General features: G+C 38.0%; 1 protein-coding gene across 1 annotated transcript in view; it reads right to left on the bottom strand.

Moving 5' to 3' along the window:
• Positions 1-2,234: 2,234 nt before the first annotated feature.
• CFAP99 (cilia and flagella associated protein 99) overlaps positions 2,235-16,522 on the bottom strand; it is a 64,425-nt gene continuing 50,137 nt past the window's right edge. Inside the window, exons 14-16 of the mRNA XM_063337063.1 lie at positions 13,399-13,604; positions 4,805-4,967; positions 2,235-2,519 (exon numbers count right to left, since the gene is read on the bottom strand). Coding sequence (XP_063193133.1) covers positions 2,352-2,519; positions 4,805-4,967; positions 13,399-13,604 — 537 coding nt within the window. The 3' untranslated portion in view covers positions 2,235-2,351. The remainder of the gene's footprint in view (positions 2,520-4,804; positions 4,968-13,398; positions 13,605-16,522) is intronic.

Genomic DNA, 16,522 nt, shown 5'->3' with positions numbered 1-16,522 from the left:
TTAAGAGCCAGCCTTGTTCACTTACCCTTGTCTTCTTGGCTGCAAATGGTGTAACAAACATGTAAATGAATGAATCACGAATTATTCATCCACCTGTGTTTCCGGTGGATTGGGGAGTGCAGAGGCATTGCTGACTCTCAATTATCTGTGCGTGGATTAACCAGGTTGTGGATGGTCAGTGCCACAGCCGGTGGCTGAAGCAGCAGTGCGAATGCAGGTGCATTGTTTCAAAGCTCACCCGGCTCCAACGGCATCACAGCTGCCTTTGTAATTATAACGCTAACAAGTCCTACCAGACCTCAGGTTTTTTTGTGTATCACCGTGCTGGAACAGGAATACCAGAGAAGGTCCTCTAGTGATTAGGGGCAGAGTGGTTCCGGATAGGTTCTGCTGCTTCCAACATGAAGTTATCCACACTTGTCACGAGGAATGTGGTATTTTTAATGTTATTCTGTGTTTTCTGTTGCAAGACCTGCCATTGCTGAAAAATCAATAGGCTATATTGTTAAAAAAATATAGGAATATATTGATATTTTTCCTGAGTGACTCACATTCTTTTACGTCCCTCAAGACATTGATTCTGAAGATGATTTCATGCGTCAGAATAAATAAAGCAGCAATAGGGCTATTTGTGACTTCTGGAGGTAAAAATTCCACAGCTGCATTATTGAGATTGCTCTATTCCTCAGTCCTTTCATTTGAAAGCGAGGAAAATATGGAGAGGAAATATGGAGAAGGAAATAGTTCTGAATCAGCTTGATTGCAATTCAGTAAGAATTTTGAAAACTGGGTGCAACATCACAGGGGAAGAAGCATGCAGTATGATAGGTTTTTGAAATTTCCATATTACTTACCTAAAAACTCCCGTCCAGCTATTTGCTTAATGATGATTTTTTAATATATATATATATATATTTTAATTCTCAAAATGCAAGATACATCAAAAAGGAGAAGAGGTACTAGAGCCATGCAATATCCCAGACTATGACTGTCAGCCCTGTTAATTGCGGGCTTCTGGAAAGCCCAGATGTTAAGAGTCACCACTTGGCTTTGTTGTTCTGGAATACAATGCAGCAGAATGCTGAACAACCACAAAGGAAGATAAACTCCCTGCCACCAAGGCTCTGTCATTTTAAGCTATTACAATCCCTCACTAGACATAGTGTCCTAGTTCCCTCTTCTCTGTAGTTCTGCTATTGTTCCTTGTTTTCGCTCTCCTGTGTTCCTTAACTCTTCCTACTGAGCATGAGTCCTACATTACTTTTGTGGACTATCGTAGCATTTGCTTTGAATGAAAAATAAAGCACATTTTATCAGCTTGTGGAAGTGATCTTCACAGCTAGGTGGCAACAAAAGAATTCAATTAGGCTTCCTTCAGTAAAAAGTGGGAAATGTAAAGCGAAAGCATTAAAAGCAGCTGCCTGACTCTAATGTCAGCAACAGTTTCCTTCAATTTAAATATTTGCAATAGCCATAATTAAACACTTAGTAACTGACATCAAGTTAAAATAGAAATAAATACATTACATAGTCTTACTGCTATGCAGATTTTAATTCATATTTATATCCTCCTTGGCTTTGTGCCTGGAATAAGTCCTGTGATTTAAAGCCTGTTTTACACAGTATAGAAATTGTCATAGAGGGCAAATTATCTTTAAGGTGAGTAACAGAATTTTGACTTTTTCTGGAAGCAGCTCTCTAAAGAGATCAAACAATGTTATGTTCTCCTTCCACTGTTTAAAGACTTAAGAGATTCACATCTGTGAATAGAGGGATGGTCTGTCTGGGTCACCAAATCTAGTCTTTGTCTCCTGGAGGCTATCACATCATCTAAACCTTCTAAACATTTTTTTCCCTCATCCTCTAACATTGGCATTGAAACTGGTGATCCTCTTACACAGAGTTACTGTCCTGTAAGATGATGTGTTAGGAACTTGGGCTGGGCATGCCTTCTGAAAAGATGCATATGTGAACAAATGTTGTGTGGGTTTTGCCCTCATTTTTATTCTTTTGGAAGATGAGCGTAGAAACCATGGCATAACATACAATGATAAAAGAAATACAGATCTCAACATTCTTAGCCAGGTATTTGCCATTCTGCTGTAGGAGCTTTGATGGTAAGGTTTCAGTTTCTTAAAGCTTTTGATTCTAACAGAAAAAAAAAGTTTCATTATAGCTTAAAAATAAAATTCTATGACAAAAAAATTAACACATTTTTATTCTATTATGACTGTATGACCCAAATTTTTCTAATCACACTGTAAAGGTGAAATAAAGATTAAAATTCCACCTTGTAGTAAACAGGCACACCGGGAGATTTCCAGCAGGCCTAAATTTGTTCCAAATGTATTTTATTGTACTTCAGAGCGCAATATACAGACTGTGGCCCCACTTCTTGCTGCCTCATAACCAGCCATTTTCTGAGCTCTTTCTCTGGCCATGAAGCCACGTTGAAGGATCTTGAACTGTCGTTCCCGACTCTCTTCCAGTTCTTTCCAATGGTTCCATTGCAACGAATCCTGCAGAAAAAACACACAGATGATCACACTGCAAAGACTACAGTGGTTCTCTTTAGAGGATACACTGAACTTCCATTTGATAATCTGGCTGGCTGGCAACACAGTTTATTTGCTAATGTGATTGGGAAACTTGTCAACATCAAACTGGGCATGATGAATAGAAAGGTAACTTGAATGAGTTGCCCAGTTTAAGATGAATTAAACACAGCTGCAATACTCCACAAAATGTTAAATCAAGATAAAACTACATCTGGATGGCTTGCTCCAATGCTGCTACCTTATGTTCTTTCTTTGCCAACAGTTTATTCTTGAAGCTGTAACTGAGCAGACTCTACAACAAATCCTATCAGACTCTACTGCTGATTCAAAAGCTGTGTTCACAGGGGAACATTCCCCAAAAAGTTCAGAACAAACAGAAAACTGCTACTTTTTAATCTGATTCTTTGCTTAAAATGGTAGAATTTTTTTTTTCATTAATGGTAGTTTTTCTGGCTAGCTTTCCAAATTGCAATATAAATTCTGATTTACTAAGAATGTCTTTCACAGTCATTTATAAAAAAATGTTACGTTGACTTATATCAGCACAGACCCATTGGGCCTAAGGGGCCTCACAAATGTAAATGAAGTCACAATCTGGACTTGGAACTTTAATACAAGGGGTTAGTGTCACATTTTTTTTCTGCTTACTGAAGAACCTAAAAGGCAGCAGTACAAACTGAATGACAGATACCTATGGCATTATAACTACGGGAGGAATTTTCTCCTATAGTGACACTAATACCACTTTCAGTAATATACAGTTCAACTAGAATAAAGATGCTGCTGGACATATCTGACCAGAATTGAGCCACTTCCCTGTAGTAACATTTGGATAGGGTCTTGCAGTGCAGAACAGCACTGATGGAAGATAAACCAAAGCAGCTAAATAATTTATAGTAACCTTGATTTTTTTCCCTTGTTTTTTTCTTAACAGATGTCTTAACATTTGAGCAGACATAAACAAAGCACTTTGACATCCTAAGAGACTTATTGTGTAAAGCTAAGCTCAAGAAAAAGACAAAATCTAACATTAAAACAACTTTCAAACCCTGGCTTTTTTGCACATTCATATGACACCAGAGCACCCACATCAGGCAGTCAAAAGTTCCAGCTGTGAATTTATCATTTCTCTTTGTTTATTTTAAAAATATCTCACATTTGTAACTATATGGCTGCCATCCTTTGAAGTCTGCATTTATTGCTTCTACTTTACCCTGGATGTCATCCAGCAAAGTGTTTAAGCATGTGTTCAAAACTTCAGAAAGCCACCCCAATTTAGGAAGTGCTTTCTTCAAATAGGTCTTCAATGTTTTCTTTGCCAAAAGGGATAGACCTAAGTTGTCTATATAAGCACCTACATGTTTTGCTTGCCTGAAATGGGGATTCTGAAGGCAGCAAACATTGATACTCTGAAAAATTGCGCTATTTTGGTTTTTAAACTGCACACACTTGAAAAATACAGTTTTCCTCTTCATTGAATTCAGTTTCATCTAACTTTCTCACAAAATAGGTGAAGAGTTATTATTTTAACAGATTGGGAGATTTAGTTCTAATTTTACATTGGGCTAGTACAGCTTTTAAAAAGTGATCCCACCATGACTGTTCACTGCAGTGTTCCATATGCTGTGGTACATGTACTATTACTGGTATATGAACCACTTGTAAATGTTAGGCACGCATGAGGCAATGGCAGAGGCGGCGGCAGCAGCAGGAGCAGTAGCTCCTCACCGCTTGTCTTTAGACACTTGCCAAGGAAACACAACCAGTGTGAACCAGTATAAAGCCTACAGGGCTATTGGTGCTTCCATCTGATGTTGTGGGCCCAGGAAGGAAAGGTGAGGTAAAAACCATGGGAATGATAAACTGGAATATGTCTTGGGTGAGAGAGGGGGTAACCATCCTGGTGTGGTATAATGGGATGTGTGTGGTAGGAAGCTGAGAAAGACAAGAGTTTGGGACGGGGCTAAAATGCTGTTTCAATGGGATGAGAGTGCGTGCTAATGAAAGTGGGAAGCGTGCCATGCGGATGAGCCTTGCTCTGTGGTAGCAGAACGTGTGACAAGAAGGTGAGGTCAAGGCTATGGTTTGGAGAAATTGTGCCTGTGCAGGAGGCAGGGAGTTGCTATCGCCAGCCATGTACGCCACCATCTGCCTCTGCCCCCCCTGCCAGTGCTGGCAGTTGAGCAAAGGTCTGTGAACAGCAGGTCTATTGCAGAGCTTTTCTCCTTGTGTAACAACTCCCAGACCTTCCTTGATGCAATGCTGGTTTTCTGGGGGGTGATCTTTAAGAGTCCTGCTTGCTTTTTACGCTCCATTGTTTTTTCTACAATCTTTTTCTGCAGGTTTAAAATGCGATCATCTTTCATAGGCCTTTCACCAGACTGGGACTTTCGTTTCTTTTCTTCTTGCCTGCAAAATTAAAAAGAAGCAAGGAGAAGGTAAAATAATATCAACCCACAGAATAAATCCATCTGAGCATATATAACCTTTACAATAATGAATTTTTTCTTGCTTATGGGAATCAGCTAGACTCAAAACAGGTTTAAATCATATAGCTCGATGAATGTAGTATTCACAACTTCCTTCTTGGTGTTTACAGAACAGCATTACTAAACAATATGGAATAATTTCTTCCCACAGGCTGCTGTGATGACAATATCTGAAGTATTTCAAGCCTGACTTGACATTCTTTAGAAAAAGCATGTGCAAAACCTGTGATAGTACTGCAGCTTTTTGCTTGTGAGAATTATGGAGTTTTCCTCATAGGATCATTAGTATTCATCTCGATTGCTGTATTCCTTGGCAAATGAAAGATATTCTTTTATGTGTAATCTTGATGGCCAAATTCAGAATCTATGGAATGGTGATGTATTAATTAAGATTAGTGGATCTAGGTGAGCATAAATGGATAGCATCATGTGCAGCATAAAACTAAGGCACAAGAGAGAGGTTATCAGATAATCTTCCTTTTTTCCCCTTCTATTGTAGCTACTTTTCTGTCCTCTGGAGTTTACATTTTATCTGGTTTTGCTTACTTTCACCCAACTGGCACAATTTACTCACAATTTCTTCATGTAGGTTACACCACCTTGCATAGTGATGCACTTAACACCCAACTTTCTCTTTTATTCAACATTGCCCTTGAATTTGGCTCAGTATGATCAAGCTGTAGTATTAATATTATGTCATGAGCAGCTGTAATTCTCTGGCCAAATTCAGAGCTAAAGTTAGTGTCAGATCTACCAAAGAATATGCATAGTTCTGTAATGTATCACCAGGTTAGATCTGATGCCTTCTCTCAGCTGGCAAGGATAGCTTTGTAAAGATCCTTTTATATTGCAGTAGTACGACATTACAATCCCTTTTATTGGAAACCAGATTAAGACTCCGAATGACCAAGAGCAGGGTGCACTGGGGCATCATTCAGCCGATACTGTAACCGTTATTCTGTCAGTATCAGCACTAATTTCACAGGCAGGTTGCCTCTTGGAAATGTTTTACAACAGAACTCTTCCCTTATCTCTTGGCTCTCATACCACAGTGTTTTCAGTATAAGGCACAGTCTTTTCAGGGGGCTGGAGGAAGGGGAAGAAGGAAGTTCCTTCTGATGCTAAAACCACCCATTTGCCTTAAAAAGTGTCTGTGTCAATATTCCAGGGATTTAAACACTTCTTTCATCTTGGGAGAGATGGCTCTTGTCTGCCTTCTTAGCTTCATCTTTGCTAATAGGAAACTCTCCGTAACAGTAGGTATTCTTCAGAGCAGCCATTCCAGACTAGAGTTCCCCAAATCCTCAGGAACTGGATGAAGGGGAGATTTGACCTGTGTTACATTCTGAAATGTGCCTGTGAACTCCAAATAAGGGGCACAGTTTAGCTTGGCTTCTCATTTCCAGTTACTTTCCTGAGATACTCCCTGAACCTCTCTGCTGCTTGTGTCATGCTATCTGGTTAGGATAACACTTCCTTATCCTCCATAATACTGTGACATATTCTGCTACGCTGAGATTAATTTTTAACACTATTCTGTAAATCTAAAAATTATGTACTATCATTTGATCTAATTGAGAACATGGATTATTTCTGTTTGCATTATAACAAGGCATTGCATTCCAAGGGATATAGCAGAATATAACAATAAGGTTTTATGTAAACACTTGATGATTAAATATTGTCAACGGGAATAAGCAACAAAACCTTTCATTACATGCAAATCCAGTTTCTTGTAAAGACAATTGCAGGAAATACAGCAAGAGGTTTAACATCATGAAGCAGCAGCAGCTGCTTCTGAATTAACATTGTAAATAGTTGCTTATCTTCAGGCTAATATTCAGTCCTCTTTCTTCTACATGAAGTCATGTGCCAGTCATCTACACTATTCCGAAAAACTGCCAATGCCATAGATTTTCAGATGCCACACCACATCATAACAGAAACTCAAAGAGGGGAAGGAATGAAAAAAAGAAATTTTAAAATTCTGTTTTTATGTGATGGTCAGTTGAAAACTTTCAGGACTCAAGACAGAAAAATCTCATACGATCTCTGTCACCCCATATCACATATTTCCTAAGGAAGTAAGGTAACAGACAGACAGAATGGGGTAGTACATAGTTAGAAAAATCCTCTCCAGATTCAATAGAAATTTATGGGATAATTTATGAAAAAAAAATATGTATAAACCATTTTAATTTTACTTTTATTTACCAGCTACTGGTATTGAATGAGCACATTGAATGAAAACCGATCTTTAAGAATCGTACAAGTTCCTAAGCTGTAATGTCAAATCTTTGGTCCAAAAGAGAATTTGTTAATTTTCTTTTCTTTTGGTCTCAGACAAGAGTCTTCCATCCCTTTGTGAGTCTGCCATACTTAAAAATAATATTGCCCTACCAAAGACTTTGAAAAAATTTGTAATGCTTTTGAAGTCCATATGTATTTGGAATTGTTTAACAAACGTAGTTTTTGCTTTGTGACCTTGTCAGAAAGTACTTTATAGTGTTGAGGAATGAGATGAGATTCTTGAATGTGCTTCTTGAATGTGCTTATAGAAGTTTGTAGTAGTGTGGTGTGTACGTATAAACTACTCAAAGGAGGAAAAGTAAAGGATTAATGAAAAATTCAACAGAATATGGATATAAAAGCAAATAGTGAAAATTTCTTTTATCTACCACTGCTTTTGTTCTCTATTCAGTTTCTGTGTAAGCTATGTGTACAGTCAACAGCAGAAAGAATTTGGCTCACTATGATGAAGTACAGACTGATTCCATCAGTGATGGGTAAAATGTAAGTGTCTTCCTATTCAAAATAATATTGCAGGCATTGTAAACTGCAGTTGACATCCCATATTTGTTGTCTCAATGATTTCCTTAATAAGTATAATAAATTTAAAAAAAAATAAGTATTTTTTAACCTCACATTTTACAAACTTGTCATGGAGTTTGTCAGTTCAGTGTCTTCTTACTTACATATCCCTTGTAATTGTTTAACTATGTGCCCTGCAATTTGAGCATCTGGCCAAATGGACTCTAGGTCCAGTAGGCCATCCAGCCTATGACTGAAGAAGCAGCAATTCAGCATTAAAGGTTTTCCTGTAGGAAATGAAAACACTTGGAACAGTTGGATCAGGTCTTCTCAGCTGTGTTTAAAAAATGGGGAATCTGAAGATTTGCACTGAGGATTCCTTCTGAAAACTACATTTTGCTCTTCATTTACATTTTCAACCTGCAACTGTACATCAAAAGTATAAGGAGACAGATGTGTAAGAGCTCTTAACTGACTCAACACTTGTAGGAGATGGAGTAAAATGACTACTTGACCATTCTAGGCACAAAATATCAACTTAAGCAGCTAGGACTGTATAAGCTCACCTTACAAAATGGAGTCTCGTGCAATAAACACAAGTATATTTTTAAAACCAGAAGTAGGATTGCCTTACAGTGCAATAAATATTTTTTTTTATTTCCTCATAGTTTCAGTCTCAGTGACTAGGGCTGTCTGTGCTTCACAGCACCTTGCCCTTTTTCTGTCCTGCACTATATAATTCTTAGTTATTGCAGTGAGGAAAATGAATGTATCTAACTGTTAACAATTCACTGTTAAGGGAGTCATTATTTTGACATTTAAGAACACTACACTATTAGGTTGCTTACTATTTTGTACTAATGTAGAGGGATTTAAGCACTCAAAATCTGACTCCATTCCAAAACAATTAATTTATTAAGCACCTAATTTTAGGTGGGGAAGTGATTGTTATTCATAACAGTGTTTTCCATATTTGACATAAAGATTGTGAAGCTGCATAATCAAAGTTCATTCACAGAATCATGGAATGATTGAGGTTGGAAGGGACCTCTAGAGGTCTTCTTGTCCACCCCCACCTGCTCAAGCAGAGACACCTACAGCTGGTTGCTCAGGACCATGTCCAGATGACTTTTGAATATCTCCAAGGATGGAGACTCCACAACCTCCCTGGGAAACCTTTGTCAGTTTGGTCACCCTCACAGTAATAAAGTATTTCCTGATGTTCAGAGGGAACCTCCTGTGTTTCCTCTTGTACCTCTTGTCCTCTCATTGGTCACCACTGAGAAAAACCTGGCTCTGTCTTCTTTACAGCCTCTCTTCGCATATTTGTATTTCTGATCCATTATTGCTAATAAATTTTCTCCTCCTGTTTCAGTGCTAGGGAAGAACTGATTCCCAGCAGTAAGGACTGAGAAACTAAACCTTACTTCCTTATTGCCAACACATACAGAACCCTAAGTATTTATGGAAGTCATTAAATTAATGAAATTACCAGTATCGTGAAGTAACAAACCAAAGTCCCTTATATTGCTAATTAGTCAGCTTTTTTCATTATTCTAGGCTATGTTTTTGAAGACCTAAAGCAACAGCCACACACAGAGATACAATGGCACATGTTCCAAGGCATTACATCTTTCCACTTCCGTGTGCTGTCAGCCCCTTCCCTCAGTTGTGTGCTACATTACAGGGTTGTGCTGCCAGGGTGTTTTACAGGTTTTGGAGGATGGGGCTCTATTCTCCCCTCCTCACCCAGAAGGCCTTTCACCCTGTAAGTCAGACCTGGACACTCCAGGGAACATCCGCTTTAGGGAGCTTGTTCTAATTGGAAAGGACTGTCACAGTCATCCATCCATAACTCTTCCTTCTCTTTGTTCTCCTCTCCCTCTGCATTACCAGCTTTCCCCCTTGTTCTCCTGCCATGGCTACCCCCAGACTATTTCCACCACTCCCCAGTTCAGGCCAAGAGAGAGGGGTTGCACTGGTGTGTGGCCAATACCCCTTGTCAAGGAGGGGTTTGAGCACTGGCAAGTGGCAGGGAGAGAAAGGAATGTTTTGCCGTCTTAGCAAACACACCATCATTTGTAATCCAGTGCTGAGACCCCAGCAAGCTACACCATTACCACAGTGTGAGATGGGGATGGGGTAAACTTTTGTGTTGGTGTGAGTCTGTGCATCTTGTTCCTCATAACGATTTTCTGATTCTTCTTCCTCATCTACAAGGTAGTCAAGGAGGTTTAGTTTCAGTACAGAGTGTTGCCCTGGAACAGCATCTGCTACCTTCATCTGGATGTTGCCCTGACTTGGAGAGGGGAGGAGGCTTGGGCAGCAGGCACCATCATGTCAGTGGAGCAGGAAAACAAACAAGGCAGGAACATGACCAAGAACAGAGATAAAGCTGGCTTCCATGTACCTTACATATGTGCCAGTGGCTGGTAGGAGCACGTATGTGCTACTGTCATCTATGTGAGACAAACAAAAGGGCTTGCAGAGGAGCCGGGAGTTGAGAATGTGAAATTTTGTGAGATAACTTTCTTCTGGACAGCTTTAAACCAAATGAACGATGTGAGCATGCAGTCCCAAGATCACACAAAATCCAACACAGATCACAGATCATGTGTATGGAGGGAGCCTCAGCACCAAGTGTTTTGATCTGTTGCTTTGTTCTTAGTGCATTAAATTACTTGCAGTAATAGAGGTAGCCTCACTGGAATGACAGGGAATTGTACCTGAAGGATACAGGCACATAACTTCAGTACATTATCATGTATTCAAACACTCATAAATCTTTTGTTGCTAATGTTTGAAAGCTGAGAACTCAAATGTGTGTCCACTTCATATGCCAGTGCTGATTTTCAAACTGTGTGAAATTCTATCAATTAAAGGGACGTCCCGTGTACATATTGAATTGCTTCTTAAGTGTTCTGCGAGCACTCACAAAGCCACTGCTGTGATGGATGTCATGGCTTGCAGTCTATTAAAGGTTGATGTCTGTGTAATTTTTCATGTTCCATTTCCTATTTTGTTTAATATAGCTCATTATATGCTCGCTCAATGTGCTTCTTTTGTGTTGATGTATGTCTGTTTGTAAATGATATTGAAAGCAACCTGCTTGGTAGGGACCCAATTAAACTCCAGCTGACACTAACTAAAGCACATTGGTTTAGCAAAGCTTAGGCACCATACTTTAGCTAATTAGCAGTAGCCTTCAACATAATCCAATTTAAGATACAACATGTAATTTTATATTGATGCATAAGGCTATCTTATAAGGACTATTGGTAAGATATGCTATTTTATCCGTATAATTATGAATTCATTCTGTAAACATAAAAATTTGCTTTTTACATCTGTGCAGTGTATCAATAATACAATCCAAGCAATTAACCACTTACATTGACTTGATAGATATTTCAAGATTCAAGATCTGTAAATCAGGTTTAGCATACAAAGCCAATAGTTTGTTTAGAGAGAAATAAAAGCCGCAGCAAAGTGTCTAGCATTTGTAAATAGGCCAGCATGCTGTACTTCTCTATTACCAGAAATAACAACACAGATTTGCATTCTAGATGAAAATGCATTACATACATTCCCAAAGAATAACATTTCTGCTATATTTTGATGATGCTTCTTTTTAGTCGATGCTCCCAGTTACGTACATAGATTGCCTGGGAGATATGAATGGAAATGTCTTATAACATCTATAACAAAACTTTGTATTTTATTTGGAGAGCGAACAGGGCTCCATTAAAATGACGGTATTACTTATCATGAATCTGACTAGAAGCTTGCAAATTAAGTGTTTAATTTCATTTGGATTCTACATGCTGGTCTGTTCTAAAAAAAATTTCAGAAGTCAGAACAAAAAGTGAATCAAAGTTAGCTTCTCATTCAAGCATAGGTTACTTCAGGATCAGAACAGTTTCAGATCTGAATTGAGCCAACGCGTCTATTTGAAAGAAACGCAGCACTATACAAAATTCACAGACTGCACATAGAATCATAGAATTGTCTACGTTGGAAGAGACCTTTAAGATCATTGAGTCCAACCATCAACCTGACACTGCCAAACATCTAGCATAACAAATGATTCTTTAAGTACTTACTAGTGAAACAGGTTTTCTATAGTATACAAGTTCTTAATGCCTAGTTTGCATCTCTAGTGGAAAGTGGTGGCTTGAGTTGCTCTCACAGGCTTTCACAACACTGAATATTTGGTGATGAGAGTATATTTCCAGCTACAACTCCATTTCAGGTTCTTTAGTCTTAAAATCTTTTTCTCAATATATGCCATAGAAGAGAGGGTCACTGATCTATGCGGTCAATCCACTGCAGATGCAGTTATTGATTCATTAAATTCATTAAACTATCATCTTAAGTTCTAACAGGAAAACCGCAGTCTTTGGACGTTAACTATCATCAACAGACCAAATTAAAACTGAGACTAGTGAAAACTAGTTAAATGAATACATCAATTCTGCCTTCTGTAATTGAGATTTAGAACTGGAAGATAAATCAATAACATGAATTTAACTTTAAGAAGCCACCTTCAGTATCTCAGTAATAAACACAAATCTAAGACATGTCTTAAGATGTGTGCTTTTAGCCTGATAGAATATGTCTTCAGAATGTCAGCCTGAACGTCTGTTTGCAAAATAAATATGACAAGACAAGGACTAAACTCTCAAACTCATAAAAGGGAAAAGGTGAAAGACAACTTGCAAGAAACCAGTAGCAAATAGTCAAGATGTAGTAAAATGGCGTAAGATCAAGAGGTGTACCATATTTTACACTTTCACACAGACTTTCTTCCTGCTCTAGCTTTAAATTAGATTTTAAACTCTTTTTGGAAGGGACCTGTCTTCTGCATATGTGAAGCATCTATGATGGTTATGGATCCTTTATGACAATGAATAATAAATATGATAATGAATAATAAATATGAATAATGAATACAAAATTTGATCAGAGAGCCTGTAAGCAAAAATTTTTCTCTTTGATCCACTGCTATAATATATTTAATTTATAACTTATTATTGTTATCAGAAAAATCTCCTTCCTAAAATATTTTTAACTTCTAAAATAAGGTCTGCCTTTTCAAATAACAAAAGAAGTTCAAGGAAGAAAACTATAGCCCTAATGTATTCATTTAGATGAAAATGAGAAACCACTTTAGGTAGCAAGCTATAATGATTCTAATAACATCAAATTAGTTCTGATTAGCTGAAAAGGAACAGAAGAAAGGCTGAACTTCTTTCTCAATATATAATATTGGCTCTGAATCCTGGGGCAATACTGTCAACACTAGCCTACAGAGTATCTTCAGCCATAAATTCAAAATGATGAAAAAGATTTGTTAAATCTGATGCAAATTACTTTCAAGAATAAAATGGACATTCTGGCCCCAGTGTAATCCTTGACAAAAGTCAAACTGATTTATAAAAGGGCAGTATTTTGCTCTCTACTTGTTTTTCTCCTCAAGGGGCTAGCAAAATATTAACAAGTTGCAATGTCTTAAATGTCACATGCTGTTTTATACTGACTTTAAAGCAGCTGCTCGTCCAAGTTCTGCTCTGAACAGGGAAATCTGGTCCAGTTTGTCTAGAAGAAGTTGTTCCTTAGCTTGTTTTTCATGAATTATCTGGTCTCTCTTCTCTTCCTCTGCTGCCTTCTGTGCTTCTCTGAGTAGAGCGAGGCGTTCGCGTAGTTCCACTATTGACATTTCACAAATTAAGCCATGGCCACCAGTCTAGAGAACATGAAATATAGATTTAAATAACACTGTAAATACCAAGGGGAGAGTAAATGAGTAAAACCAGAATATTTTGATTGTGTTCCAAATCATGCTAAATATATTTTGACTTCAAAAAAGATAGGATGGCCCTAACCTAACTGTTATTTACAAGCTTGTTTTAAGGTGTAGAGCTTATCTTAAGTGTAAAAACACAAGGCTCATAAAACATTTCATGAAAAAGCATTGAAATATAAAGTAGATTAATCATAAATACAACATATTTGCTGTCCAAAAAAAGCTAGTTAACTTATCTTTTAGTTTAATTAGACTTTTGAAGTTTTAAAATGTGTAGAACAGCATTTTTTTTAGTTTGTAAAACCAGAACAGACTTTACACTAAAAAATATGCAATTTAGTATTTTTTGGCATGCATTTTTTTTTATTTATCTATTTCTAATGTATGGATTTGATCTATGATGGCATCTACTATTTTTATCTGAAAAGATCAAGACTAAACAATGCTTTGTACCCAGGAAATTCAGATCTTAATGTCCAAACTTAAAATATTCAAACCTGAATGTTTAATACAGGCTTTTTAAAATCCACTTCGCAATGAGAATGATAATGAACCTGATTCTGAGATGTAATGAGAGACTTCTGCACCTTAGTTTGCATACCAAGACAGATAATTTCTAAACAGATTTGTAAACACTTAGAATCATAGAATCATAGAATTGCCTTTGAAGTTTTCAGCCCATGCTCTTACATATACTCTTCCTTTTCCTATGTCTACACACACATACATCTGCATATACGGAAAACTTGCATAAACCCACACAAATACTGAGCTTCTGTGTAGCTTTCTTTGCAAAATTTAATCCATTTCACACCAACTAATATTCTTTTGTCTATCTTAACATAGTTTTGGTACGCATCTTTGGTGCGTATCTTGTACCATGGCATGTTATAATGGAATATATGGGTGCAGGAAGTCAAAATGCCAACCTGACTCTTGCTATGCAGTTGTATAACATTAAGAGCGAAACACTGATTAGAATTTAGTTCCATAGAACCAGTGACAGAAAATTAATGACAAAGTTTGGAAAGGATGAAGTGGGGGAGGGGGGTGGAATCCAAAAGAACAACCACTCCTCCAAATTGTATTTCTCAGCCTGAAATTAAGTGGTAATGATAAACATATGTAAGTAAAACTCATTACAATCCTTTTAATGGAAAGAAATTGCTCAGTTAAAGAGCCTTCAATTTTTCAAGCAATCCTTTTTAGAAGGAAAAAAAAGGCCTTGTATTGAATACTGAGCAAGTTGTTGACAGAATAGTAGCCGCCTTTCTGCATTTGAGCTTTTCACAAAACAAAACAAAACATGAAGGGGAAGGAAAAAAAAACAACAGGAAAAGAGAAGGATGCGCTGTCATAGACAGATGCTCAGATTGTCAGTTTGGCTGCAAGAATTGACCTGGGTCCAGTCCCTCTTCTCTGGTCTGGGATGCCATCTAAGCAGTCTAGTCAGGTACTCATCCTCCAGTGATCATTCTCTGGCTCTTCAGAGCAGTGGGTCCATGAAACAGGGGGAAGGCCAAGAGAGATGAAGAAAACATTGAGGTGGGGTGGGGGGAAAAGGGGGCAGGGGCAATAAAATCACAAAATAGAGTATGACAAATAACCAGGCACGGCTCTCTGCTGCTACAACATTGGTGCTTAAGAGGGATTATTATTAAGTTAGTCTGGAGAATCTAATGATACAAGCTTGTCAGTGAAGCAGAACGTGTCTTGGGTGTCCATTGCTGGGGACTCCCCCAAGATTTGCAAGAGTCTCTCCTGCAGTAAGAAGAGATCATCACTGTTTTTTCACCTAAAGTTTGACTCTTCAGTTTTAGCTTAGTGGTTTCTGCTTCCATGCTCCTCATGTGTACCAAACACAACCTAAACAATGGACACTAGTAGCATCAGTAGAAGACTGATAAAAGAGTTCCATATTAAGCAGTCTTTATTTTTGCATCTCTTTGAAAAATATGTACTACCATAGGTTACAGAAACAGTAAATGATCATTTATCTCCTCAGATTTCAATTTAGAGTGAATTTGCAAACAGCAAGTGCTATAATACCTTGCCTCTAATTTAAACTAGTCAATGACCGTCAAATTGTATTCACAGGAAGTGAAAGGAAAATGTTTTGCAAAAGGGCATATATACCAGTGGTAGTATTTGAGCATGGCAAGCAGACACTGAAAAGGTCTAGGAAAGACAATTTCATAGAAACACAGAATGGTAGAGGCTGAATATTTTGAGTGTCTGCATTTCAAAAATATGAGAAGTCCTATACTTGTGCAGTAGATAATGCTGGTGTTCAAGCAACTTAAGTGCCATCAAGAGAAGCACTGGGTACTTTAAAAATTATGAGAATGAATGAGAATTTTATGGACACATACTTAATTTCACTAAGCCTGAAAAAGCCTTTTGTAGAAAGGAAAAAACAGGGCAAGCTATCACCAAAAGTGTGCTAACTCACTTGGAGTGCTATTGTAATAGTGAGTATAAGGGATCGGTGAAGTTGAGATATAGAATCATAGAGTCATAAAACGATTTGGGTTGGAAGGGACCTTTAAAGACCATCTAGTTCAGCCCCTTTGCCATAGGCAGGGACATCTTTCACCAGATCAGGTTGCTCAAAGCCCCATCCAACCTGGCCTTCAACACTTCCAGGGAGGGGCATCCACAGCTTCTCTGAGCCATCTGTTCCAGTGGCTCATTACTCTCTTAAAAAATTTCTTAGAATCGTAGAATCATAGAATGGTTAGAGTTAGAAAGGACCTTAAAGATCATCTAGTTCCAACCCCCCTGCCCTGGGCAGGGATACCTCCCACTAGACCAGGTTGCTCAAAACCCCATCCAGCCTGGCCTTGGGCACTTCCAGG

This window comes from Chroicocephalus ridibundus, chromosome 5 (genome assembly GCF_963924245.1).
Source record: "Chroicocephalus ridibundus chromosome 5, bChrRid1.1, whole genome shotgun sequence".
Classification (NCBI taxonomy): domain Eukaryota; kingdom Metazoa; phylum Chordata; class Aves; order Charadriiformes; family Laridae; genus Chroicocephalus; species Chroicocephalus ridibundus.
Note: the sequence above shows the minus strand (reverse complement) of the source record. Positions and strands in the feature narration are given on the sequence as shown.